The sequence below is a fragment of the Lepidochelys olivacea genome (genome assembly GCF_965140295.1).
Source record: "Lepidochelys olivacea isolate rLepOli2 genome assembly, chromosome: 8".
NCBI lineage: Eukaryota > Metazoa > Chordata > Testudines > Cheloniidae > Lepidochelys > Lepidochelys olivacea.
Window position 1 is genome coordinate 18,251,289 of NC_140418.1, and position 25,315 is coordinate 18,276,603.

Here is a 25,315-nt window from a genome sequence, read left to right on the forward strand (position 1 = left end):
ATGGCGTTTGGCATTAACAGTCTTGTGCAGTGAGTTTTCAGCTGTCTGGATTCCCAGGGAAAGGAATTATAATAAGGCTTACGCTGCCTTCTCTAGGTAGGGACGCACAAGCAAGCCCCTTAATTAGATACAGCGCAGTCGGCAGCATTCTGGAACACTGGAGTTTAAATATGCTGTCTTGTCTCTGAGCACCTGGCTTAAAATATATTCTGCAAATGTTTTATTCTGATTGTTTAGCAGAGTTCAGGCTGTAAGGAATCGGTCAGACAGCTTCTCCCTCTCCCTTTTCCCTAAGCTGGGCACATGAAGATCAGAATTACAAGGGGAAATGTCAAAGTTTGAGTATGTAAGGCCTTGGTTTAACTGCTGCACCTTCAACTCTAGAGTCTAATCAAGAGAGGGAAACGGCTCAATCGCCCTTTCCCCTGTGCTACCACCGATCTCTCTCAAATCCAGGAGTGAGGCTACCGGTGCAAATTGTTTGTTCAGGTGTAAGAGAGCTGATTAAAGCGGGTCCTTATCTCCTTTCCACTGGGCTCAGCGTCTCCCTACTTCTGCTGTGCCCAGGGGTATGCGCAAAGCCAACTTTCTTCCATACCGTTGGTCTGACATATAATTGATCTCATCTGTTTTATCTACATCAGGTCTGAGTCTGCTCTTGCTGGAATTAATGGGAGCAGGATCGGGCCCGATAGGTCATCAGAAAGTTTTAAGAACACTTAACATTTCCCATAGGGATTTGAGTAAATTTCAAGACAAGGGCCCAGCAAGAGTAACAATCACTCCAGGTGAGGAAAAATATATCGCTTAAACTTGTCTTTAAATGAGAGAGATTTCAGAGTAACAGCCGTGTTAGTCTGTATTCGCAAAAAGAAAAGGAGTACTTGTGGCACCTTAGAGACTAACCAATTTATTTGAGCATGAGCTTTCGTGAGCTACAGCTCACTTCATCGGATGCATACCGTGGAAACTGCAGAAGACATTATATACACACAGAGACCATGAAACAATACCTCCTCCCACCCCACTCTCCTGCTGGTAATAGCTTATCTAAAGTGATCATCAAGTTGGGCCATTTCCAGCACAAATCCAGGTTTTCCCACCCAGCCGCAATCATGACGGTCATGACATGAAGGTAAGATAGCGACAGACATGAAGGTCGCTATCTTACAACAAAAAAACTTCAAATCCAGACTCCAGCAAGAAACTGCTGAATTGGAATTCATTTGCAAATTGGATACTGTTAATTTAGGCTTAGATAGAGACTGGGAGTGGCTAAGTCATTATGCAAGGTAGCCTATTTCCCCTTGTTTTTTCCTACCCCCCCACCCCACCCCACCCCCAGACGTTCTGGTTAAACTTGGATTTAAACTTGGAGAGTGGTCAGTTTGGATGAGCTATTACCAGCAGGAGAGTGAGAGTGTGTGTGTGTGTTTCCGGGGGTGTGTGAGAGAGCCTGGATTTGTGCTGGAAATGGCCCACCTTGATTACGATGCACATTGTAGGGAGAGTGGTCACTTTGGATGGGCTATTACCAGCAGGAGAGTGAGTTTGTGTGTGGGGGGGGGGGGGGAGGGTGAGAAAACCTGGATTTGTGCTGGAAATGGACCAACTTGATGATCACTTTAGATAAGCTATTACCAGCAGGACAGTGGGGTGGGAGGAGGTATTGTTTCATGGTCTCTGTGTGTATATAATGTCTTCTGCAGTTTACACGGTATGCATCCCATGAAGTGAGCTGTAGCTCAGGAAAGCTCATGCTCAAATAAATTGGTTAGTCTCTAAGGTGCCACAAGTACTCCTTTTCTTTTTGTTAAATGAGAGAGAGTCTCTCTCCCCCCCTTCCCTTTCCCTGAAACCTTAACGCCACAAATCATCCACATGGGTTGAAGGAACTTGTTCCTCCATCTACATGGTTATGTACAGTCGAAGCCCTACGGTCACAAGCGTCTGCTTTGCTCTTCTCCAAAAACTCCGGTCTTCTCCAGGAGCAAAGCTGCTTCTGGAAGGGCAAGAAATAATTTAACTTTCAAACAGGCCCGCCACTTTTATGAAATATAGCTGGTCAAACTAAAGTGCATTACACAGAAACCTAATGCTGGAGTCGGTGATATTTCATTGTCTGCTCCTGACTTCCTAACTCCGTCTCTGTTTAAGCGCGTGCATTGCATGTGTACACCCAGTGCGATCGTTTACAAACTTTACAGCAAACTGGATAACTGCAAACCCAAATGAGAGTGTTCTCCCTCCCCAATTGTGGTTGGTTTGGCTGGGTGGGTTGTTTGCTCTAACCTTATACACTCGCTGTCCATAGCCTTAGCTTTTAGCCACACTGCTATACCTGGATTTCACATCCATTATTTATTCTTCTTGTGTTGCAGCGCTCCTAAGATTGAAAAAACAAGTTTGGAAATCGCTGACTTGACTTTGCAGGACGCTTCTGCCTCACAAGAGCCATGGAGCATCTATGCTATGGTGAAAGCCTGTTCTATTTAACAGAGCACTTAGCCCAGTGAATGTGCTGGAAGAGGTATGAGGTTTTCTCTTCTCAAAATAAAAGCTGGGTGGGATAGAACTTAGAACACAATCCCAGACTAACCGACCAGACTTCCCAGACAGAGCATATCCAGGGAAAAAGAAAAGGAGGACTTGTGGCACCTTAGAGACTAACAAATTTATCTGAGCATAAGCTTTCGTGAGTTCACTATCCCATCTGCAAGGGCCTGCCTGCTCCTGCTGGTTGAAGTCAATGAGAGTTTTGCTATTGATTTAAATAGGATCAGCACCTGTTCCTCTTCCCCTCCCCCATCCATGTACTGAGGCTTTTCTGCTCTGTTTGCACATAGACTTGAACAGATCGAACCGGCGGATTGTGCATTTTTTTGCAGGGTTCCCATCTTAAACCCGTCGGCTGGCACCTGGCTGAAGCAGTGACATTCCTCCAACAGGCCGATTGATCTCACTTGTGTCGTGGGGTTCCGCAGCAGAACCTCAGATGACAAAGCGGCGCTCTGTGTATGACAAACCTGTTTCTCCCCGTGGTTAAGTGTACTGACCACTCTGCTCCCGCCCTGTCTGAGAGCCCGAATCCCAGAGAGTGCAGCCAGGGGAACTGAGAAAAGTGGGGAGGGCTTGCACTGGGATTTTGCTTTATTCCTTAGAATTTAATTGTACTTTGATTTTAAAATATGAACAAGCATTTTCTATGAGGATCAGGCGACCGGCCTTTCAAACCAACCCCAGCGCTCTGAAGAACCCTGCTGCTCCCTTTCAATCAACGGCCGGGTCAGGGCAGAGGCATCTTTGCTCCTAACTACCTTTGACTCCAAGGGCTACTTTCCTTTTATTCTTCCAGTGCAGCACGCCTGCGCACAGTGTGCTGGTCCCATTCCTGGCAGGCGGCTTGTAAGATGAGTGAAGAAGCAGGTGGGGGGAGAGAGAGAGGGAAGCTCTGTCATTGAAAATAGCTCACTTTGACAGAAGCAAGCCAGAGAGACAACCCTGAATCTATGTCAGGGGCTGCTTACCTGCAAGGTGTGCAAAGATGATGGCCATGAACACCAAGCAGCCTTTCACTATGCACCCTGCCCTGCAGGAGCCCAAGTACTCCAGCTTGCATTCCAGTTCAGAGGCGATGCGCAGAGTTTGCCTTCCAGCCCCGCAGGTATGTAGCTTAAGCATAATTACTGCTTTAAGGCACATTTTTTGACAGGCACTTGCTTAATGTTTTTTTCATGTCGCCAGAACAATCGCATATCTCTGAACCGCTCTCTCTCTCTCTCTCCCCCCCTTCTCTCTCTCTCACTCTTGTCTCTGATCCACATGTCTATTCAAGCAAAGCTGCTGCCTTCATATTAATTTTTATGACCTGAGCTTTGAGGAGGAATCTCTGTGCTTGGAAATGTTTTTTAATCCTGAGTTGACAGTATTCCCCACTGACTCCAATATGCGCATTCTTGCTTGCAGCTCCAGGGCAATATATTTGGAAGCTTTGATGAGACTCTGCTGGCCCGCGCTGAAGCTCTGGCGGCTGTGGATATTGTCTCCCACGGCAAGAGCCATCCGTTCAAGCCAGACGCGACCTACCATACCATGAGCAGTGTCCCATGCACGTCTACCTCCTCCACAGCGCCCATCTCGCATCCGTCGGCCCTGACTTCGCATCCCCACCACTCGGTGCACCCAGGGTTGGATGGAGACCTCCTGGACCACATCTCCCCAACGCTGACCGTGAGCGGCATGGGGGCCCCCGACCACACGGTGATGTCGGCTCAGATTCACCCGCACCACCTGGGCGCCATGGGGCACCTGCACCAAGCCATGGGCATGGGGCACCCGCACCCGGTCTCGGCTCACAACGGCATGTCCTGCATCAGCGACGTGGAGTCGGATCCCAGGGAGCTGGAGGCTTTCGCTGAGAGGTTCAAGCAGAGGCGGATCAAGCTGGGGGTGACCCAGGCAGATGTAGGGGCGGCTCTGGCCAACCTCAAGATCCCCGGCGTGGGCTCGCTCAGCCAAAGCACCATCTGCCGGTTCGAGTCTCTCACCCTGTCCCACAACAACATGATCGCCCTGAAACCCGTACTCCAAGCCTGGCTGGAGGAGGCTGAGGCTGCCTACAGGGAGAAGAACACCAAGCCGGACCTGTTCAGTGGCAGCGAGAGGAAGCGCAAGCGGACCTCCATCGCCGCCCCGGAGAAGCGCTCCTTGGAAGCCTATTTTGCCATCCAGCCCAGACCCTCTTCGGAGAAGATCGCAGCCATAGCGGAGAAACTGGACCTGAAAAAGAACGTGGTGCGGGTTTGGTTCTGCAACCAGAGACAGAAACAGAAACGCATGAAGTACTCCGCCGTGCATTGACTCGGCCAGGGGCTGGACGGGGTGGGCTGCTGGCTCTTCTAAGCCTGGACTTTTATATATTTTATTCAAATAAAGAGCAGGGATCTCCGTGAGGACTCTCACTCAAACCGACCGACCAACAAAGCCATTAACTTCCCCATCACGCTGATTATTTTCCCCCTCCCCCTTTTCTTGTCCTGTCTTCTTGAAAACAAAAACAAACCAAGTTTCTCCTGGTTGCTCCTCGGCTGAGATTCACTTTTGTTGTGTCTGTTGTGCACTAGAATGTAAACCGCGTGTCACTTTTGGAAGAGTTGGAAGCTGAGAGGTACTGGAGAGGTGGGAGAATTGTCTTCTTTCTAACACAGTTGCAATAAAAACAAAAGGATAGATTTAAGGGGAAGGGGATGGAAAGGGGAAATGCCCCTGAGGTGAAACCAGAGGATACATATTTATTAAGATTTGTGAATTATATTTAAAAATAAAAAGACTATTTTCAGAATGTCATGATTATACCCGGAGGTCAAATTCTACCTATACTTTTTTGTGTGAGTCTATATCTCATCGCCTTCTAGGACCGGAACGCCTGGTAGAGGGACCAATCTTAACCTGAGATACATGAACAATTGTTTTATACTCCTAAACTTTGGTGAAGAAAAGCAAATCAACCTATTTTTACTCAGCGAAATACTCTGGCTGCTCTTAGTGTGAATTTTTCTTTCCCCCTGACACTAACACACACACACAACTACACACAACTATCTCCAATTAGATTCCAGGTGTATTGCCTAGATTTTTTAATTCACCTTTAAAACAAGTTCTCTTATTTAGTTGACTTTTTTTGACAAGAGATTAAATTGGGGAAAGAAGTGGTATTCTTGCTTTGGTCTGAACACAGTTTTACGTCTCAGCTCCATAGATTCCCACCACAGACTTGTACAGTGCACTCACTTGGGTTTGCAGCCACAGCACTGGGACTGTATCATCATAGAGACTTGGCGGAATTAACAGTAGCTCTGTAACTTCATGGACTTGTCTGCAATCACTTCAATAATGTCTCCACTCGATGATGGTGGGGTTTTTTTTTTTCATTTTTTTTTAATCCAAGGAATTTTTTTCCGTTTTAATTAAACCCTGTATCTGAGTTTTGTAATCAACAAAGTTGGTAAGGGTTCTTGTAACACATTCGTGGTTCAATATTTGCAATGAGCTTTCTCCCTCCCACCCCCATATGTTTCATATTTTAGTTATTATCTCATAGTTTATGTGCTTGTGTGTGGTTATTTATTTATTCGTTCATTCATTCATTCATTCCTCGGGATAAATGCTGAAACGTTGTTTTCCCTTGGATAAACTTCTGAAATAAATGCTTTATTTTTCAACCCGAATGGAGAATTTTCTTTTCAGAGATGAAAGCAGGTCGGATGAAGCGGAACAGAATATTATAAAATGTGCAGTAATAATAAACTTTAGACAGTGCTTTTCCACTGGACAATGAAAAGGGATTTTTAAATCGTAATGAATCATCCTTCCCAGTTAACCTGTTATCTTTTTCTTGTATTATTATGACTGTTTCTACAAGCTATAAAGTTTCCCCTCCTTGTTTGTTGACTTTTCCATGTATTGATTTATCTCCATATTTTTTCCCAAGGCGGTCATAATTTCTCTATGCCAGAAAATGTATTATTTCCATCTATAAAATGTAAATTACCAGATTCCGATAGATTCCTACTGTGCGTGGATCTCGTTATGTTTATTCACTAGTTCCTAGGCTACGTGTAATTCAAATTAGGAATAAAACCAATTCCCCTTTGCAAAACAAATGCCCCAAGTTTAGTTAAGTTTTGGAAGCGACGGGGATTCATTCTTCTCATCCAGACAGTTACAGGAAGAATTTCATTCTCTAAAATTTAATTTTAAAAAATCGCTCAACCAACTCTCTGAAAGCTTCATTTCTAATGCTGTTTAAAAGAAAAAAGGGGGCTTTTTATTTATGAATCCCAGAAGCACCTTAACGATTAAAAATTAATGATCGAAGCCAAAGTATCTTCTGAATATTTCACGGTAGCATTTCAATGAGTGTCAAACATCAAACCTTAGATGAGGGAATCTCTCTCTTTCACCCCTCCTCCCCACCTTTGGGAAAGCACCTTACAAATCCATCGTTTCAATTTTAGGGCTTTTAAGAAACTAGAATGCTAAACCTCTCAGAGTTTCCTAGTTCTATTTCTTACTAATCAGCCCCAATGATTTTTCCCCAATCAAATGTCCTTTAATAATAAATGTCCTTATGCCATTACATTATATTGTGGGTTTTGAAAATTTAAAATAAGGGTGATGCAATATTAATTGGCTATCGTAGTATAAAAAGGGCAAAAGCAATTCAGGCTGCCTCCTTTCACTACTGTCCACTAGGATTTCAGCAGATACTCTATAAGGGCATGGCTGGGTTTGTTAAGTCCAGGTAAGATATATTTTTAATATTTTTCTCAATCCTTAAAATCCTATTAACGTCACCTATTATATTTATTTGTGGGTTTGTTTGTTTTACAGCCAAGATATCAAGATCAACAAAAACAAGAAGCTGTAGTTGGTGGTGGTTGTTTATTTAAGTTATTTTTGGAGTTTCAGATAGAGAAATTATTTCCTAAATGTGGGGTTAAAATATGGGCTCTAATAAATTAGCCAGAAGCGTTGTTCTGGAATCAAGGTAGCCGGTATTTCTATGCCAGGTCAAATATTTTGATCCAATAAATATCTGACAAATACAGCAACCAGATGCTAGAAAAACGAAAACACCAATTCAATTTAAAAGGTGATTGAATAATGCACCAGCTTCTTATTTTCCTCTTTTCCTGGCTTATATGATTTTTATTCCTCCCGATACAACTCTGAACTGAGAACATGTCTTAAACCCTCAAAATGCTGTTTCCTTCCTTCGGGCTTTAGCAGCAAGGCGTTCTGGATTTCAGAACTGGACAGATCATTGCGGCTGCTAAATGCTTTTGTTTGATGTAGGGAACTTTCTCCAAGTTTTTCCCTGGATCCCACTTTCAGAAGAGATGCCTTCTTAAAAAAAAAAACAAAAAAACAACCCTCTTTTAGCACCGTATCTTTTATTTATAAGATGGCTGTTGTATTTTATTATTTTATCAGCTGCCTGGTTTGGAAAGTGCTGCTAATGGCTCCCTGCTCTTAGTCACAAACTGTCTGAAGCAAGATTTAATCCTTTTGGAGCAAATGTACTAATGTTGCCCTGAAGGACCTGGGGGCAGAGAAGGCTAGATCTTCTATGGTCTCCTAACAGAGGAATGGTAGCAAACCGTCCGCTTGTCTCTAACACCAGAACGAGCAGAGCGTAGATTTGCAGTGAGCTTGTTTTTGGTTGCAATCTCTCTCAACTCGGACTAGGATATTTGGGCAAGAAAGTCACTGTGCTCTGTTGCCAGCAAAAGCAAAGGCAGAGTTCACAAGGAGATGCTGCTGGTGGAAAGTTAAACTATAACACTTTGAAGAACCCAGACCCTTTTGCTTGACAGCAGTGGCCAAAGGAAAGAAGTGCGTAATCTGTGGGAGAATGAATAATCTCTCTGGGGGTAGGATACGTGCGTGATCTCTGTGCGTGTGTGCTTACGGTAGTTTATTTACAGACAGCTGAAGTGTGGGTGCCTAGATTTATTTGGTTCTGAGACCTGGTAAATCTGTCACCTATGTCTCTCCCTTCGGAGCGAAATTCAGAGGGCCAGGCTTGGCTGGGGATAGCTGGACGCTAGCGAGCTTTAGGGGAAACCCCCTCCCCCCAGTCTCAAAGAGCCCACTGCTGGGTACTGCGAGCGGCAGGGCCTTTGCCCCACTCTGTGGCCACGTCGCTCGCTCTCCCCAAACCAGGCGCCCCCCTGCTCATTAACAATGACTCAAGTTACACTTTCTTTCCCTGAGCTGGCCCTGGGAGCTGGCGCTCCTGCGGCCCAACGACTTCTCTGCACAGGAAGGCGAGAAAACGCTCTAGTCCGGCCCGAGCAGCCGCCAGGCAAAGACGCTGGCGCTTCTGCTTCTCCTCCCCGCTCGGGAGCCCCCTAACGGCACAGGAAGCCCAGAAGGGGGCTGCCCCGTCCGCGGAGACCAACCCGGGAGAGGCTGGGAGCCTTCCACTGGCTCGTGCTGGAGTTAGAGGCAAACCCCGCGTTTTTAGCGGCTTTGCAAATCTTTCCGTCTGAGGGATAACCAGCCGCTGAGAAGGAGGTTGGCAGAGCTGGGGGGGAGGGGGTGGAGAGCTCTTTCACCCTCACCTCCAAAGGAACGAACGTCGAATTGGGGGGGGGGAGGGGTGTGTGTGTGTGTTTGCAAATGCCCGGACGTTTGGTTACCATAGCGTGCACCCAACGCCCAAGCCTGCTCCCTCGCCTGTAGGGCGCTCGCGCTGCCGCCAGGCGCCGGCAGACTGGAGAGCGGGAACCCGGCGGGGAGGCCGGGGCCTTTCGAACCTTGGGCCGGGCGTAACGTTACCCCCGCGCGCGCGCGCGCGCCCGCCCGCGCCCGCCTGAGGCGAATGGACGATGGCCGAGTAGGGTTTTAAGCCAGGCTTAAAGAAGAAGCGGGTCCGTGCAAACAACAGGCAGGGGAGCAGTTCGGGCCGATCCTGCTCCCCGTCAAATCGACACGAAACTCGCGTGGACGTGGACTTCAGTGGGAGCTGAGCAAAGCCCCTTGTTTCCTCGGGGGGAAGAAGAGGAAGCAGCTGACCTGGGTTCCCAGGCTCCGGAGCTGTTCATAAGAAGGGGCCTGTAGGCCACGTTCCCCTCCCGTTATACCCCCTCCCCCCAGCGCATATTCCTCCTTCATTTCCCACTGCCTGGAGCAGACCCGCAACCTGTAATTACCCCCTCCCCCCCAATTCGTGGCGAACTGGCCTTGGGAAGGGTTCTGGCTACGGGCCTGGGCGACTAGCCCCCACATCCCCATTGTGCAGCGCACCCTCACTCCCCTACAACAAAGGGGCTGGTTAGTGTAGCCCGATGGTGCTTGAGGTTCTTCCTGGCTGCTCACCTCCTAAGTAGAGCTAGTCAGTATCCACCCCTCTTCAATCAGGGCTTACTTTTATATGCACTCAATCGCTACCAAACCCAAACTAATTGCATCAATTCCTCTAAGCCATTTTGCGCTGTAATGGTGCTTGGGAGCTGATCAATTAGTCATTAGGCTCCTCCATTAGCTGAGCGTTAAGCTTGCTAATATAAATGTCTTGTGCCCATTTCCTTGTAATTGAATGAATAAAAAATACAATTATTAGCATGAGGGGCAGAAAAATGAAGCCAGGGTTGTTACAGCCAATATGAAAGCGGTACACTCTGTCCTCTTAGCATGGACTTTTCCAAGTCTCTCAGCTCTCTCTGGATCTTTGTTTAGAAGATTATAGCAAATGTAGCTTTCTCTTATCCAAAGGAAAATATCGGTGTGTGTGAGCATCAGGCTCTGAAGCTGCTAGGTTAGTCAGACCTACCTTACCAAGTAGGCAATGTATATGATCCTAACAGAAATGTATCACCTGAAAGCTACCAATGCAGGTGTAATTTCTTAGCCTCATTGAAGTCAATGGCAAAACTCAGTAGGTCCAGGATTTTTCCCCTTATGCTAGATTCTGACATCCATGGTTCTTAAATTCCTTTTGAAATCCATCCTAACCCCCCCCCCTTTAGTTCTAAATAAGATATAGAACATTTTCAACAACACTTTTTGTCAAAATTTTCTGTTTCATTGAAGTTGAAACGTTGACAAAGTTTTTGATGGGAAGGTTTCTGAAATCCAGGATGAACTCTCTGGTCACAATAGAGAGAGAGAGAGAGAGCGAGAAAGAGACTTGAATATAAAACCTGATATTTTTTCCATCAGAAAAATGGATGTTTCTGCCACAATTCCATTTCATGAAAATGGTCAAAAGGTTTGGTCTTCATTCCAGTAAGGAACAAAGACAAATTCTGAAACATCAAAAATTGTCCCAAAATGGAATTGTTTTCCAGGCAGCTCTAGTTCTAGGGTGTGCCTTGCTAAAGCCCAACTAAAGCTGAGTTACCAGATGAAGAATATTTTGTGATTACATTCACCTAAGGAAAGGAACTTTTTAAATGGGAGAGTAAAATATTTTTATTTTCATTCTCATTATGGTAAAGGGTGGAAAAATAGGCTGGGTTTGCAGGCTTTTTTTTTTCCTGGACCAGTCCAATTTTGTGGCAATTTTGTATAAGTTCCTTAGAGCTCTGATTACAAATAGACAACAATATATGGGTTGTGGTGATTTCACTGAAGCCAGTGGCAAAATGCTCTTTGACATCAGTGGGAATAGGATCAGGGCCTGTGTTTGTTCCTTAGGAAAGAGGGAGAAAAGGTGAATAGTTTTCTCTTGATGTAAACAAAATGTAGCACCACATGAATATAAAACTACCACATACCAATACCTTAGGGGTGGCTTTTGCATTGATGGATACAAGAGACTGATAGCACTAGTTAGAGTCAAGTGTATTGGGCTGGATTCTGATCCCACACACATGCATACACACCATCAAGTAACTCCACTGAAGCCAATAGTATTACAGATGTGTACCAGGTCTGAAAATGACCCCAAAAGTGCAATAGAAAAAGTGCTGTGGGTCACACTCAGATGTGTAAACCAGCTGTAGCTGAAAGGAAACTCAGGCCCAATGTACAAAGGTTCTGTGTATAGTTCTTCCACATTGATCTGTTAATGCACTTTGAGTGTGACCCACAGCACTTTTTCTATTGCACTATTGGGGTCATTTTCAGACCTGGTATAAGCAAATACAGCTCTTTTAAAGTTAAATCTGTACCTGCTCATGCCAGGTCTAAATTTGGCCCTTGGGCTTCTGAGAATAGACAGTCATCATTATTTTATTATTAACTGTTGAATTGTGCCAGGTCATATCATGTTTTTTGTGATGTGGACGTATTGGGCCAAATTCCTCCCTGATACAACTCTGCTGCCTTCTTGCAATGCATCACACGTGAATCATGGTATCTATTATCTCTGATTGCAAATTATTTAAGGTCCTGTTTGTTCAAAAACATTTAAATACTTACCTATATAAAAATAATGATCCAGGCTTGCCACTCCAACAAAATTGAAGTCAAATCAGAGGAGCAATGTGATTTTTTTTTCAGCTGTGGTGAGAAATTGCTTACATAACCCTGTAGATTGCTGGTGCTGGATTTAAAGATCTGTTTCTATGATATTGGGAATATAATTCCAATGGCACGGCAGGGATTAATATGTCATTTCATGGGATTTTTTTATTTTTTGGGCTCTAGTGCTGGAGAAAGGATACAGGCTGACAATCCTGGGAACTGAAGTCCTATTTTTGCAGAACAAATATAAGACTGGTAGAAACTTCACCATCATTGTCTCCCTCAATCTGAACCTTGATGGGCTACCTCTTAGGGTGAAGGCAGTTCAGTGCCTCTTTTTTAAGCAGTGACAGTTGTGTCTATGGTGCATGTGTGTGATGTGAACACTAATGCTAGGAACTAGGCTGAGCCCTCAAATTTATTTTACGTAGAATGCCAAACAATTATCTGATGATTATTCCTTTCAGCCACTACTGATTTAGGTTGGATTCAAACTAGCAAACTAAAGGTGAAAGGGTTACTACCAAGCCTATAAACCATCCTATTGCCTAATAAATCATTAGTTATAAAGGCCTGGTACTAATTTCATTGAAGTATAATGACAGGATCAGGCCTACCTGTGTAATCTAAACAGGATTTATTTAGGATGTAGGACTTGTGCCTCTTTTTTATTTTACATTTTTTCTTTAAAATGAGTCACATTACAAACCCTTTGCTTTTTTATCATCAAAGCTGTCTATGGAAGTGTGGAGAGCAAGATTACTTGGAACACAGCTTGGTACACCAAATGCAGAGAGCTGACTAATTTTTTTTATTTCATCCCTGCTGTGTTGTGTCCTCCCTATGCACCCACTCCAGTCCCAGACATGTCAGCACAAGATATTAAAAAGGGGAATCTAACTAAAACTTCAGTTTTACTCTATCTGCGAACTTGCTTAACATTCTCCATGAACAGGCTCACCTGTGAGATAAAAGTCTCGGTGGTGGACAATCACTTCTCCAGATGGTGAGATGATGGTCTGTCTTAGAACCTTACTATATTCACTTTAATTGTTCTTTAAACATGGTTGAATGGATGAGCAGCGGGGCTGCTGTTTGTTCTCTGTACCAAAGATGTGAAATATACAAGACTCATCTGTTTGAGACATTGCAAAGCTCCAAATTCCTTCATTAAATCCAGAGGAGAAGTAAGTTTTATACTGAACTGATCTTCTAACTGTTGGTGCTGATTATTTGATATCATTTGTGAATTGATTTAGGGCCTATTTAAAGTGAGGGACCAATAGTATTGGCTAGCGGAGGCACATTGCTGGCAGGTGTCATGGGAATATTTCCTTCAGTGCTCTGACTAATATGTTGCAGTTCTGTCCTGCAACACCCATTCTTATTCACTTCTGGAATGGGAAACATATTTTTGTAGTCCGCCTCAATCCTGAACCGTCACTGTCCTAATATTCCAGGTACACTTGGTGAAATGAACTTCAGTCTTTCTCACCATCAACACAAGCTAGTTCAGTTCTGAGCTTCCTGTGAATTGTGTATAATACTGTATCCTTGTAACCTGCAATGTGTTTAAGGGAAGTTTAGCATGAGACCCACCTAACTCCTTTTCATCTCTGTGACTGAATCAGGGTTGAATCCAGAGGTGAAATGTTATTCCCATTGAAGTCAATGGCAAAACTCCCATTAATTTCAAAGGGGCCAAGATTTCACCCCAGGTCTATATAGACAAAAGGCCAGACCCTGATCTGCTCTCAGTAGTTTGAACTATCAATGGGCTGTCATTATCTGCTATTTTATACATATTTTTCCTATTTAAATTTTTGTTTTCCTACAGAGAAAGAACTTTCAAGAACCAGCAAAGTAAACATGTCAAAACTACAAATTCTAAAGAGCTAGCCCATCTGGGCAGAGCAACAAGATTACAATCAAGAATGATGCAGAAAAGGTAACTGGCAAACTACAACTAAAGTAAATAAAATGTTACCCTCTGATGCTGCAAAGTCTTAGGCACACAGAGTGAGTGAATAGTCCCATGGGTCGCAGTACAAAAAGTTATTCACGTGCAGAAGTCCTTGCAGGATCAGGACCTTAGGTTTGTTCATTAATGTTTCACAGGGCTGAACTGAGCCTGTGAGTCAAACTACTCTTGTCCCTTGGGGCTTCCAGGTTTCTGGTGTTAAGAGGTTGTTGTTCCTAGGTATTTTTTTTTAAATAAATGTAACCTCCTATAATCCTGTTTTAAGATCAAGTATTACATTAAATAGACTTGGACTTGCAGTAGGAGATGATTATATTTCTTTAAACCTTGGAGACCAAATGAGAATTATGTAGAGATGATATGACACTGAATTTTTCACACCTTGTAGCCATGTAATGAAAGCTAAGACCAAACTGGGACTCCATGATGCAATTGTCAAAAGCCCTTATGAACAGGAGCCAAGGGCAACTTTCAGACTTGAGAACCTCTGCAACGAGTCAGATCTGCTACACTTTAGTATTGGTAATGTGATGTTGTTACACCATGACCGTGAAATTATATTATCTTCTGTATCGTGAGGAGATAACACTTGTATGACAATGTACTCCACCACAAGTTACTACAGCAATATAGCAAAAAGGCATTCACACCTTCCTGGAGCCTGATCTTTTTAATTTAAGTCTAGTCTACACTGGACTTTTTAATTTAAATCTAGTCTACACTGGGCTTCTAGCACCCTCCTCCTTTCCCCCATCCCCACTGTGGCTCTCTGGGCCAAATTTACCTCTGGTGTAATTCCATTGAAATTCCAGGGGGGAAGTCCATGGCAAAGCTTCCATTGACTTCAGTGGAGCCAGGAATTTCACCCAGGGTTTTTAACAGGGTACCATGTTGTATGAGATCTATACTGTGACTGGCATATAGGGTTTCTCTTGCGCTCAACAGTAGCTGGGTGGATTTTTAGGGAAGGAAGAGAGTCTGTAGTTGGTGATGTCTTCCAGGACACTATCTCAGATGTGATCTGAGTTCAGGCTGTGGCAGCAAATGCAGATGTCTGATATTCTTTGTCTATGCTGAGGAAACTCACGTTGACATCACTTGGAGCTAGGCATTTAGAAGGACAGGAGAAGTGACCCTTTAGTTCCTTGCAAGGCAGTATTAGTATTACAACACCCAGAAGCTGCTCCTTAGGGGCTAGATCCTTTAAAGTTATGACTAGCTCAGATGAGATGTAACATGTCCTTAACTCCCATTAGTCTCAATGAATCTTGAGGCGCTCAGTACTTTGTAATATTGGGCTCCAATATGTTTAGTCTTTCATATGCTGGAGGGGTTGGGCTGGGTCAGGTATTACCCATGTTCAGTGGTTCTGTGGAATCATCCTGTAATAATTGATTCCTTTAAAAGAAAACTCCACCCCCATTTCTGGCTGTGATCATTATGGGAAAAGGAGTTCCCCTTTAATGATTGCAGTGGGCAAGGGAGTAGAGAAGGAACAATCCAACCTGGGCTGGGAGGGGGAAAGCTCAATAAAGTGCATGCTGCACTGAAAGAGATTTGGCAAGACAGGTCCCTTACATGGTTTCTGAACCACTAACAATTGATTTTTTTTTCCATTCTGTGCTTGTTCCCTAATATCCTGCTCTCCGTCTCCCGGGGACTGCACACAGGAGATGAAAGCAAAGAAAACCAAACAAGCCATTGGCGGCGCTCACTCAATTGATTTTTACACAAAATTTGCCTTCATGCACGAAGGATGGAAAAATGATCCCATTAATAATGAATAACAAAAACAAATGCAGGGAGGAAATCAATAGAAGCACATTTGATATCATAGGGAGATGAGAAGGGGGAGAAAAAAAAAACCTATAAGACCAAACCTAGCAACACAGAGATGCATAATGCAGGAGCTGTGAGCTTGGGGGATGGCTGCCTCTCTGTGTTACACCTGTCAGGGATATACCCGAGGGAAGCTGGTGTGCAGCAGAAAGTGCTGAACACCTTCCCAGCCTGTGTGACATTTATACTTTATGCCAGGCAGTTCTGCAGACCCAATGAGAGATGGAGTAATGGTTTGAAAAGCAAAAATAGCCTAAATTTGCCTCTGAAACACTAACTCAACTCTTCTGATGATTGAAAATATCCAGTTAACTTTCTTTTGTTTTCATTTTCCCTGGGTGCTTCTGTGCTTCCTGGTTTCATCCCTGACTGAAAGTGAACACATACAAGAAGGGATAGGCCTTGTATGCACGCACAAGGTGTACCCCTTTATCAGTACAGTTAAAGGGGTACAATCCCCTGAGGATGGATGCAGTTAAACCAATATAAATATACTTATGCTGGTATAACTTATTCCTCTATAGGAAGAGGAATAAGCTATACTGGAATAAGGCACTTCTGTATTGGTATAACTGCATCCTCACTAGGGGTTGTGTATTTCAATAAAAAAAAATCACATCCCTAACCATAATAGTTATATTGGTACAAAAACTGTATATAGCCTAGCCCATATTCTGTTTCTGGCCCAGCTGGAAATATCATGATTGGGCTGATTTTCATGAAGTTTCTAGCCTGATTTCCAGGTTTGCATGAACAGTGACATCAGTGAGGCCAGCATTTGGCCCAGAAGAAGCTCTAGAGTGTTACCAAGCTTAGCTGCGTTCCTCCACCTACAGCTCATTTGAAGCAGTCGGGGAGGACGTTTTGATATCTATAGATTCAGCAACTGTCTGAGGGAACTGACCGGCCCTGGGATGTGGTGGTGACTATGTATGTTGGCATGCTTGGCCAAACCCATTGGGCAAAACTAAGCTCTAATTAATTCAAGATTTCAGTTAATAAATGAATAATAATAGTGCATATCTTAAAGCTGATTCAAGTTTCTTTTCCCACGGAAAATTTATATTTTTAATTAAAAAAGAAATCTGGAAACTTTAAATGGGTTTTAAATGGGTTTTCTTCAGTTTTCAGCAGATTTTGAAGGAAAAAATGTTCAGTTTTCTGATGAAAAATCTTTTATTTTTCCATTTGTAGGAAATCAGATATTTTCCTTGAAAATTTTTATTTAGTTGAAAATCTAATTTTCTGTCAGTGAAAATTTTCTGTTGAAACTTTTGTGTCAGCCCTAGAATACATTATTTTTGGCCTGTAAATGTGAAAGCAAGAATCATTATTCCCATATAAAGGACAGAGAAACTGAGGTGCAAATAGGTCAGTGGTTTCCCAAGGTCACACAGCCAGTTAATGACAGCTAGGATTAGTAGACCACAGGTACCAATTTAATGGTGCCAATTTCTAATCCAATATTCAACCAACTAGATTTACCATTGGTCTCAGTGAATGGGATCATAATATACACAGCAGTTGGCCCAAACAGCTCAGTTTCAGATTAAAAGAATGGTTTTAAGACCAAGCATAGAAATAAAAAGGTTCTGGTGTTGGTCTTAAAATACAACAGCACTGAGTTCCTAGTGGTTAACAGGAAATTACAAGTCTTTTCCTTAGCCTTATGCCAACCTGAGTATGGGTTAGGAGTAGTGAATTAATGTCGATAGTAAAGGTTTGGGACCATTAATGGTTCTAGTTCTAATCAGGGCTGTGATGTTTACTCAATGTGTATCCTTAGAGGAATCGCTGGGTATAAATTACTTACTTGAAAATTAGATGATGAATCTGAGCTGACTTTTCTGGGGGAAAGTCATAAAACTCCCATCCCAACCCCTTCATACTGAAACTGTTTTCATTGGACTGGTCTGGCTGAATAAGGGAATCTGAGTCTGGCGGTATGGTGCTATGGTGACCTGAATGTAGAATGAGGGGTATGGCATCACCTGAAATTTAAGACAGTCCCATAGCCCCACTCATCTCCATTTTTTTTGCATACTGCGTATATCCAGTGTTTCATCTTGTTTTGAAAATATTCTCTTTTCCCTTTCCTCCGGCCTTTGCTCTCGCCTGCAAAAATGTACATTTTAATCTCGTGTAACTGAAACACTCGATGGGCCAAATTTTCAAACCAGGGTCCCAAAATACCAGGCAGAGCGCATCCATTGCCCTTGCAAATCCTGCATGTAATGTAGCAAACCACCACATATTCATAGTCATATTCACCACATATTGGTCTTTACTAAGTCTGAATTACAGGTCGGCATTTTGTGAGTGCACTGGAGGTACATGTGCAGAAAGTACAGATCCAGTGAAGTTCGAGTGCACATCAGGAGGAGGCAAGATTTTGGGAGCCCACACAAGGGACTGGAGCTCAGATCTGCACGCACTCCTTGTCTGTGTGCAACATGAGAGTATGCAAAGGAAGGGGGAGGGGCAGAGCCTGTGAATCCCCCAGCTATTTCCTTAGCTGCTGCAGTGATGAGGGCCATACAAGTATACAGACAGATACTTTTCCCATGGAGCAGGAGCACTGTGGAGACTACTCCAGCCTGGGGTGAGATTAGCAACATAGACTGGAGCCATTGCTGCTCCAAAGCCTTGGGAAGAGGATTTCTGCCTCCCTGTGCCAAAGGAAGTCACCAGTGCTCAGGACAGTTACTCAGGCAGGGCTTGGGGCAGAGAATTTACCGCTCACTGGACGTCTCTCAAATAATAACAACTATCATCCCTCTTTTCTAGGGCAACCGTCCTGGTGTGATGAGCTGCTAAGCCTGAAAAATGAAGATTTATGCTGGAAAGCCTGGCAGACCCTAAAATGGAGCATTGCAAGGCATGGGAATGTAATAACGTAAGCTCATCCCTAATAAAACCAACTTAACAGTTAGCTACACAAGGGAAAATGGGACTTTCTTTTCATGCCACCTGTTGTTTCAACTTAATCAGTCTGGGGATACTGAGTACATTTTGCCATAGGCTTCATTTGGGCATTCAGAGCAAACAGCACAGAGATACAATGAGAGCCATACAGAAATGCACTGAGTCAAAAAGGAAATATTCTACTACACTGGTATAAAGTGAAAGGAATTTATTTCAGTCATGCACCTTCACTGGCTATTTCCAGCTAACTACATTGGAAAGCAAGGAAGTGGATTTCTCCTTTCACAGCAGTAGCTGGGTTACTTCACCTGGACAGTGTTAGATACAAATTTGTTCCTTCAGCAAAGCAAAGATTTGGGTTTTGTTCTGTAAAGCAAATTTAGAACTATGTATTGTGTGAGAGTGCTTATAAAATTCTTTTCTATTTTATAGGGGGGAAAAAGCAATATGCCAAAGGAGATGAAAAGATTTGATTATTTTTTAAATGAATGGAGCATTTTAAAGCAGCAATAATGCTACATAATCTAGACTGACTATTAAAAAATTTTATTGACATAGTCTAAAATTTTCCAACCTGGGTGACTAAAGTGAATCCTTCTAAGTCTATAGTTACACTTCAAAATAAAAGTGGCCTGATTTTCAAAGGTACTGAGTACCGGTCTTTCCCCATTGACATGAACTGGATGTGCGGGTGCTCAGCAGAGCTCATAATCAGACCACTTATATTTAGTGCATATGGATTTAGCAGGCCAGCTTTAAGGCCCAGGTTGGAAAATGTTAGCTTCAGTGCACTGTCAAAGTTTACAACAAACGAATACTTTGAATTCTCTCTCATCTGAATACTTACCTCCCTTCTCTGCCAGGTGTTGAGGGTTAATTAATTAAAGTTTGTAGAGTGTTTCCAGGAGGCAAATGTAAGAATAACAATGATACCAATAATTAACAAACTATAGAGCTCTTTGCGGATTTGAAATATTGGACCAGCATTAATGAATGTGTCCCTATAACACCACTGGGAAGTAGGAAAATGCTAAAGCCCCCTCATACAGATGGGGAAACTGACACAGAGGGTTGATGTGACTGGTCCAAGGCTGCACAGTGGTAGAACCAGGATTAGAACTCCAGACTTCTAAGGGCTTGAACTCCAGCTCTGGGACCCCTTCTTTAAACCATCCATGCTGCCTTAAATATGTGCCTTCTAAGGGCTAGTCTATGCAGGAAGATAGCCTGGAATAGCTTTTCCACACTAGCGCCCCCTGTGGACACTCTCGTTTTGCACTAAGAGTGGACTAACCTAAGCCACATAAAGTGTGGCTGTTAGTGTGGAATAAAAGTGTCCACATGGAGAGTTATTGTGGAATAGCTATTGCACTCTTGCACAGCCTGGCTTATTTCACAATAGCTTCTCTATGTAGACACTCTCTAAATGATAAATATTACTATTAGTTTATTATCTTGAGGTGCCCATTGGAAAACCGAGAGCTGATCCAATAGTTTGTGGATCCATGTTTGGAAACGGTTGTTGTGTTCCAAGTGTTAAAGAAGCAAATGGCCATGAAGCCTTCCAGTCTAAGCACCTGAGAGAAATCCAGAGCCAGGCATTTCCTCCAGGAGGTAAGCTAAATGTCTTCACCTCTGTCACTGCCTGATTTGTAACCCAAACTCAGTGGTTGAGCATGATCCTTAATGCAGGTTATTATTTATAAATTGTTGAGGAGTGCAATATCTCTCCATTTACTGACTGTCATAACAAAAGAGCTGGGAGGTAAACCAAGTCATCATCTACCAAAAGAACACAGCATTTGGACAGTGCAAAGGCACTAAATAATTCAGCATCTATTTAAAAGTATAGTGTTTTGTAATTTCAACAGAAGTTAGAATAGTTCAAATGCTCTGGCAGCCCCTAAATTCTGGGAACAGAAAAGGTGTTGTGCAGCCACATTGGATCCTTTGCCAAGCATGGTGGGTCAGATTTAAGAACTGGGCCTTGTATGCATAGACAAGGGTGAAAAATTAAGGATTTAGAGCCATTTCAGTGTGAGGTCTAAATTGATATTGTATATGATATTACAGTGCTCAAGACATGTATCCATTTGATTTCACTGGTGATACTGGAGTCAGATGCTGTCCAGCTGTGACATGAGAGATTCTGAGAAGTAATAGTAAAGCTATTGAATGCATCAGATGAAGTGAGCTGTAGCTGTAGCTCACAAAAGCTCATGCTCAAATAAATTTGTTAGTCTCTAAGGTGCCACAAGTACTCCTTTTCTTTTTAGTAAAGCTATAGCAGTTTTTCTGGAGGAGGGGAAAAAGACTGACTTACACTGTGGAAGAACCTGGTCAGAGTAAAGATGTAGATTGAGTACTGAAGAGTAGAGACTAGAACTCAGCAGGTTGAGAAGTTCTGTTCAGATAGGTGCTGAAAAGTCTGATGCACACATGAAAAATAACTGTCCTATTCTGAACATCTCAGGACAAATCAATCTCTGGTATAACTCTCTTGTTACCCCAGATATTAATTTGACCCTAGGGGACAAAGTCAGCCTGCCTGGCCCAGCCATGGGTGTCTAATTGCAGTGTAGACATACCCTCTGGTTCAAATCTGCAGAGTAGATCACAGTAGGAGCATCTGTTGTGCTGGTACAACTCTGCATTTGTCTGTGCAAATGAGGATTTGCACATATGCAATGGATCTTTGTCTAAGTGCTTGTTTGCATGCCTAATTGCCCAATTTGCATGCAAAAAAGTGGTGCTTTGCAGCACAGCAGGAACATACACATGTTATAAGTGCACCTGTTGATCTTGATTTGAAAGTCCATAGATGCCTCGTGCACACTAGCCCCACTGCCAAAATGTGTACCGTACTGGATGGACAGGAGGCAGGACAGGACAGTCCTGTGTCTTGGTGAGGTGCTAGAAGCTGAGCATGGCCCAGGCTGAAACTACCTTTTGAGACCCTCACATAAAACCACTTCCTTACAGCTTCCCATCATTTTACTGCAGTTGGTTTTAGCTGCCCTCACCATTGCTTTTTGATGTCACTTCTGAAGAGCAGGGGGAGTAAATCATGGGGCTGAGGGAAGATGAGAGAAAAAAGCTGGTACCAGCAGCACATGCTCAGGGTCAGGCTTTCAATAAAACATCTGTTCCCTGGGAATCACCTGAAGCTATGATCCACATGAAAACACAAAAGGCAAGTGAAAAGTGATAAGACACTAATATATTTGGGCTTCCCTGCATTACATGTTCTAAAAAGAAAAGATAAGAAAGCGGATTGTAGATGTTCCTGCCTTTCAAATGCACAGAGCCACAAGTAGAAACTGCAGTATTTATGGGAGACAGAAGAACATCCCTTTCATCTCTGGCATTTGAAATTTTCTTTTCGAGTTACCTGTGGGACAATGGTACACAGAGCTCGCCTGCATTCACTGTATAATTCACACAACAGAAACTACATTAAAAAAATGTTGTGCTTAGAAATCAAACCCACTAGAACTAGCCAAGAAATACTTTAGAGTGAAAGACCTAAGCAACTACTGGATGCACAGCAAAGAAACTTCCAAGTGAAAATCCCATTGTGCCCAGGCACTCATGATGGGATTCAGAATGACGAATTCCTGACATACTTTTGGGATGTCACCTGGCTTATATCTCTCTTGAACACAGGATAGGTACCCCATTGCTCCATGTAAAGAGCATTCTCCTTTGATTGTGATATAGGCTCAGGGCTTGATTTTCAAATGTACTTCTACAATTACTGTGACTGCACACACAAATTGGGTATTTGCAAACATAAATGCTGATTTACTTGTCGCACTGGCCATTTGCATTCATAAATATCCCATTTGCATGTATAATCTAAGTAAAAGTGTGTGAAAATTAGGCACTGAAATCCATGGAGTCGCATGCGTTTACAGTAAGTCTAAATTTGACGCTCAATGTTCTTTCTCTTAGGGACAAAATTTCAAGCCTGGCACACCTGCAAAAATGCACATGCATCCACTGCCCTTCAATGCAATGGGTATACTGGAAAAATGTGCATTGCACCCTCCATACCTGCAAAAAACTTCAGTCATGTGGTTGTGCAAACTGACCTCTGCAGGTCCAAGTTGAGGATTTGCACAGCTCTTTGCATATATACATTGTTGCTGGAATAGATGTATATGAATTTTTGCAGATGCTCCTTTTTCACCCAGGTTCAAGAATTGGCTCTTAAGATTCTCTTATTCTGTGAAGCATCTTGCATTTCCTATTTCATAATATATTTTTTCAGAAATGTTTGCTGTGCCCAGGAAAAGTATCAGATTGTTGGACCTGGAGACTGATATTGTCTATCCACAGAAGAGGTGCGGCCTCAGCAGTAGCAGTGTTGGTTTCCCCTACACTCTAGCCCATGTGCCTCAACCCTGAATTATAGGAACTAAGCCTAGGGATAAGAGGATAGTTCAGTGTCTGTGCCATAGTCAGTATTTGGCCTCTTTGCTGAGATGACCAAGGCATTGTTATAACTACCATTTTATGGTGGTGGATTTTTGTGAGATCGATGCCCATCCTAAGGGAACTGCATAAGGACAACTAAACTCATTTCATATAAACTTGGCTGAATTTGACCGGACAATCTGGACAAAAGACTGTATCTCATCTCCAGTTCCCCTGGATAATGTCACAGTATAATAATTTAAATAAACTGTCAAAAGTTGTCCTGCATTGGCTGAGGGATTGGGGGAAAAATCAGACTATGGGTAAAATCCAGGTTACACTGGAGTCAGTGGAGTTTTGCCTTCGACTTCAAAGGGGCCAGGATTTCAGCCTACCAGGCCTTCTCCAGATGTAATTGCTGTGTTCTTCTGTTGAAGATTGATGTGTTAAATATTCCTTCAGTAGCTCTGAGAACAAGGGAAAAAAAGATGTACAGGGTCAGAAGCAAAAGATGATATTTAAAGTTTGATATCTCAGCTGTTTCAAAATAGGTTTGTTTTTTCCCAAACGCCAAAACAGATTAGTCCATAAACATTACCGCATCATGGAATAAGTGCCTGCAATCCCCCCCCCCCAAATAAAATAAAAACCCAACAACCCTCTTTTTAAGTAATACAGTAGGAACATATAAAAGCAGCTGAAAAAATTATAACTTGTTTGTTGCTTGGTTGGTTTTTATCCACATTATACAACCAGCTAGATGGTTATGGCTTAGCCTTAGGGAACTGGTGTTGGGGTATGGATCTGTATAGCACTTGGGCAGGAGTTCAAGTTCAGTTGGGGCTGAAAGCTGCTATGATTTGAAGGCTGTTCAGTTGCCAGTATGACAGGAGTCTGCAGTCTTTCCGTCTTAAGCATTTCTATAGTGCCCACAAGCTTAGCTTCAGATCACTGGGGGAGGTCTCAGTCCAGTTTCTAGTCTGTCCTTCCCCTAAAGCAAAGGGAGGGTATATGGGATACACTGGAGGGGCAGAGAAGCCAAGGACCAAATGAGCTGTGGAAACTGTTCTTTTCCCATTTCTGGTTAGGACTGAGGGCTGTTGATGGGAGAAGTTTGTGCTGTTTTTTTCCTGTGCTGTATCTGGTCTATGGTTAAATTATAGTATCTCTGTCACCAGGGCTCTCAAGCTTTCATGAGCAATAGATTGGTGAACCATACAAAATGCAAATGAGCTACACACATGCTTGAGGCCAGATTTAGCAAGAAACATCTTAGACTGAATGTTTACACCCGAGTCCTAAAACCCTGAAAATAGAAGAGTCTATTTGGGATGTCAGCACAGTCCCTTTTGCAATGGACTGGTGTGTGCTGGGAATCCAGGCAGGCACTGGAATGGGTGGCTGTTCATCAGGACTCTCTTCTTCTCACTGACCAGTCTCTTCCTGTTTGATCTCCCCCCTTTCCCCCTTTATTACCATGGCCCAGCCCTCCTCCTTATTCCTTCCCCTGCCTCTCCTTCATGGGGGTAGGGGGTGGAACCAATGTTAACACAAGCACAAGAGATGTCCTCACTTGAATTCCCCCAGTGTCAGGCATTTGTCATTGTTTGGCAAGCTTCAAAAGTGAGAGTGATGGCTAATGACGAGGCAACAGCAAATGTGGTCCCTGGTGGTCTGGATGACTTGTTTCTCCTCTGTCACACTGAGAGGGGCTGGCAGTCAGCATCCAGAGACCAGCCCAAATGTAAGAGCCGTGCTAGGAACTTTCTTCTGCTCTTTGTGTTTGCTTGCTTGCTTGGATACATACTGAAGTATCACAGGCAAAGGATAAAAATATAGCAGGGTCAGCGCTGTAAACAATTAGGCCATTGCAGCCAGGCAAAGGGTAGGGCAAGAAACAGCTCTGCTTCCATGTTTCATGATTTTCCTCCCCCGCACCTAATGGGTGCTCAGGGGGACTGTCTTATTTCATTTTATCTGCTGTTCTTCTCTGGTTGAGTTTTCTTTCCTAGTTTTATCTATTGCTTAGAGACTAGGGTGATGGAGCCATTAGAAAAGTAGAAACAGACAGACAAATAGCCAAGCTTCTCCTTCCCCTAGTGCAAAGGGAGGCTGATACTATATGGGGTACAAGGGAGGTGATGTCTGGAGTCTCTGCTGGATGTAAGAGAGGTG

General features: G+C 43.4%; 1 protein-coding gene and 1 long non-coding RNA gene across 3 annotated transcripts; both read left to right on the forward strand.

Moving 5' to 3' along the window:
* Positions 1-3,261: 3,261 nt before the first annotated feature.
* On the forward strand, positions 3,262-6,128 carry POU4F3 (POU class 4 homeobox 3). The gene is made up of 2 exons (XM_084637509.1): positions 3,262-3,664; positions 3,967-6,128. The coding sequence occupies exons 1-2, from the start codon at positions 3,545-3,547 to the stop codon at positions 4,858-4,860; spliced, it is 1,014 nt and encodes a 337-aa protein (XP_084493635.1). The 5' UTR covers positions 3,262-3,544; the 3' UTR covers positions 4,861-6,128.
* Positions 6,129-7,240: 1,112 nt separating this feature from the next.
* Positions 7,241-18,710, forward strand: LOC311525457. 2 transcript variants are annotated; one of them, XR_014712777.1, is made up of 3 exons: positions 7,241-7,303; positions 13,814-13,924; positions 18,584-18,710. It is a non-coding gene; the product is annotated as an uncharacterized lncRNA (long non-coding RNA). The 2 variants fall into 2 exon arrangements; XR_014712778.1 differs by lacking the exon at positions 7,241-7,303 and adding an exon at positions 8,962-9,081.
* Positions 18,711-25,315: the final 6,605 nt, after the last annotated feature.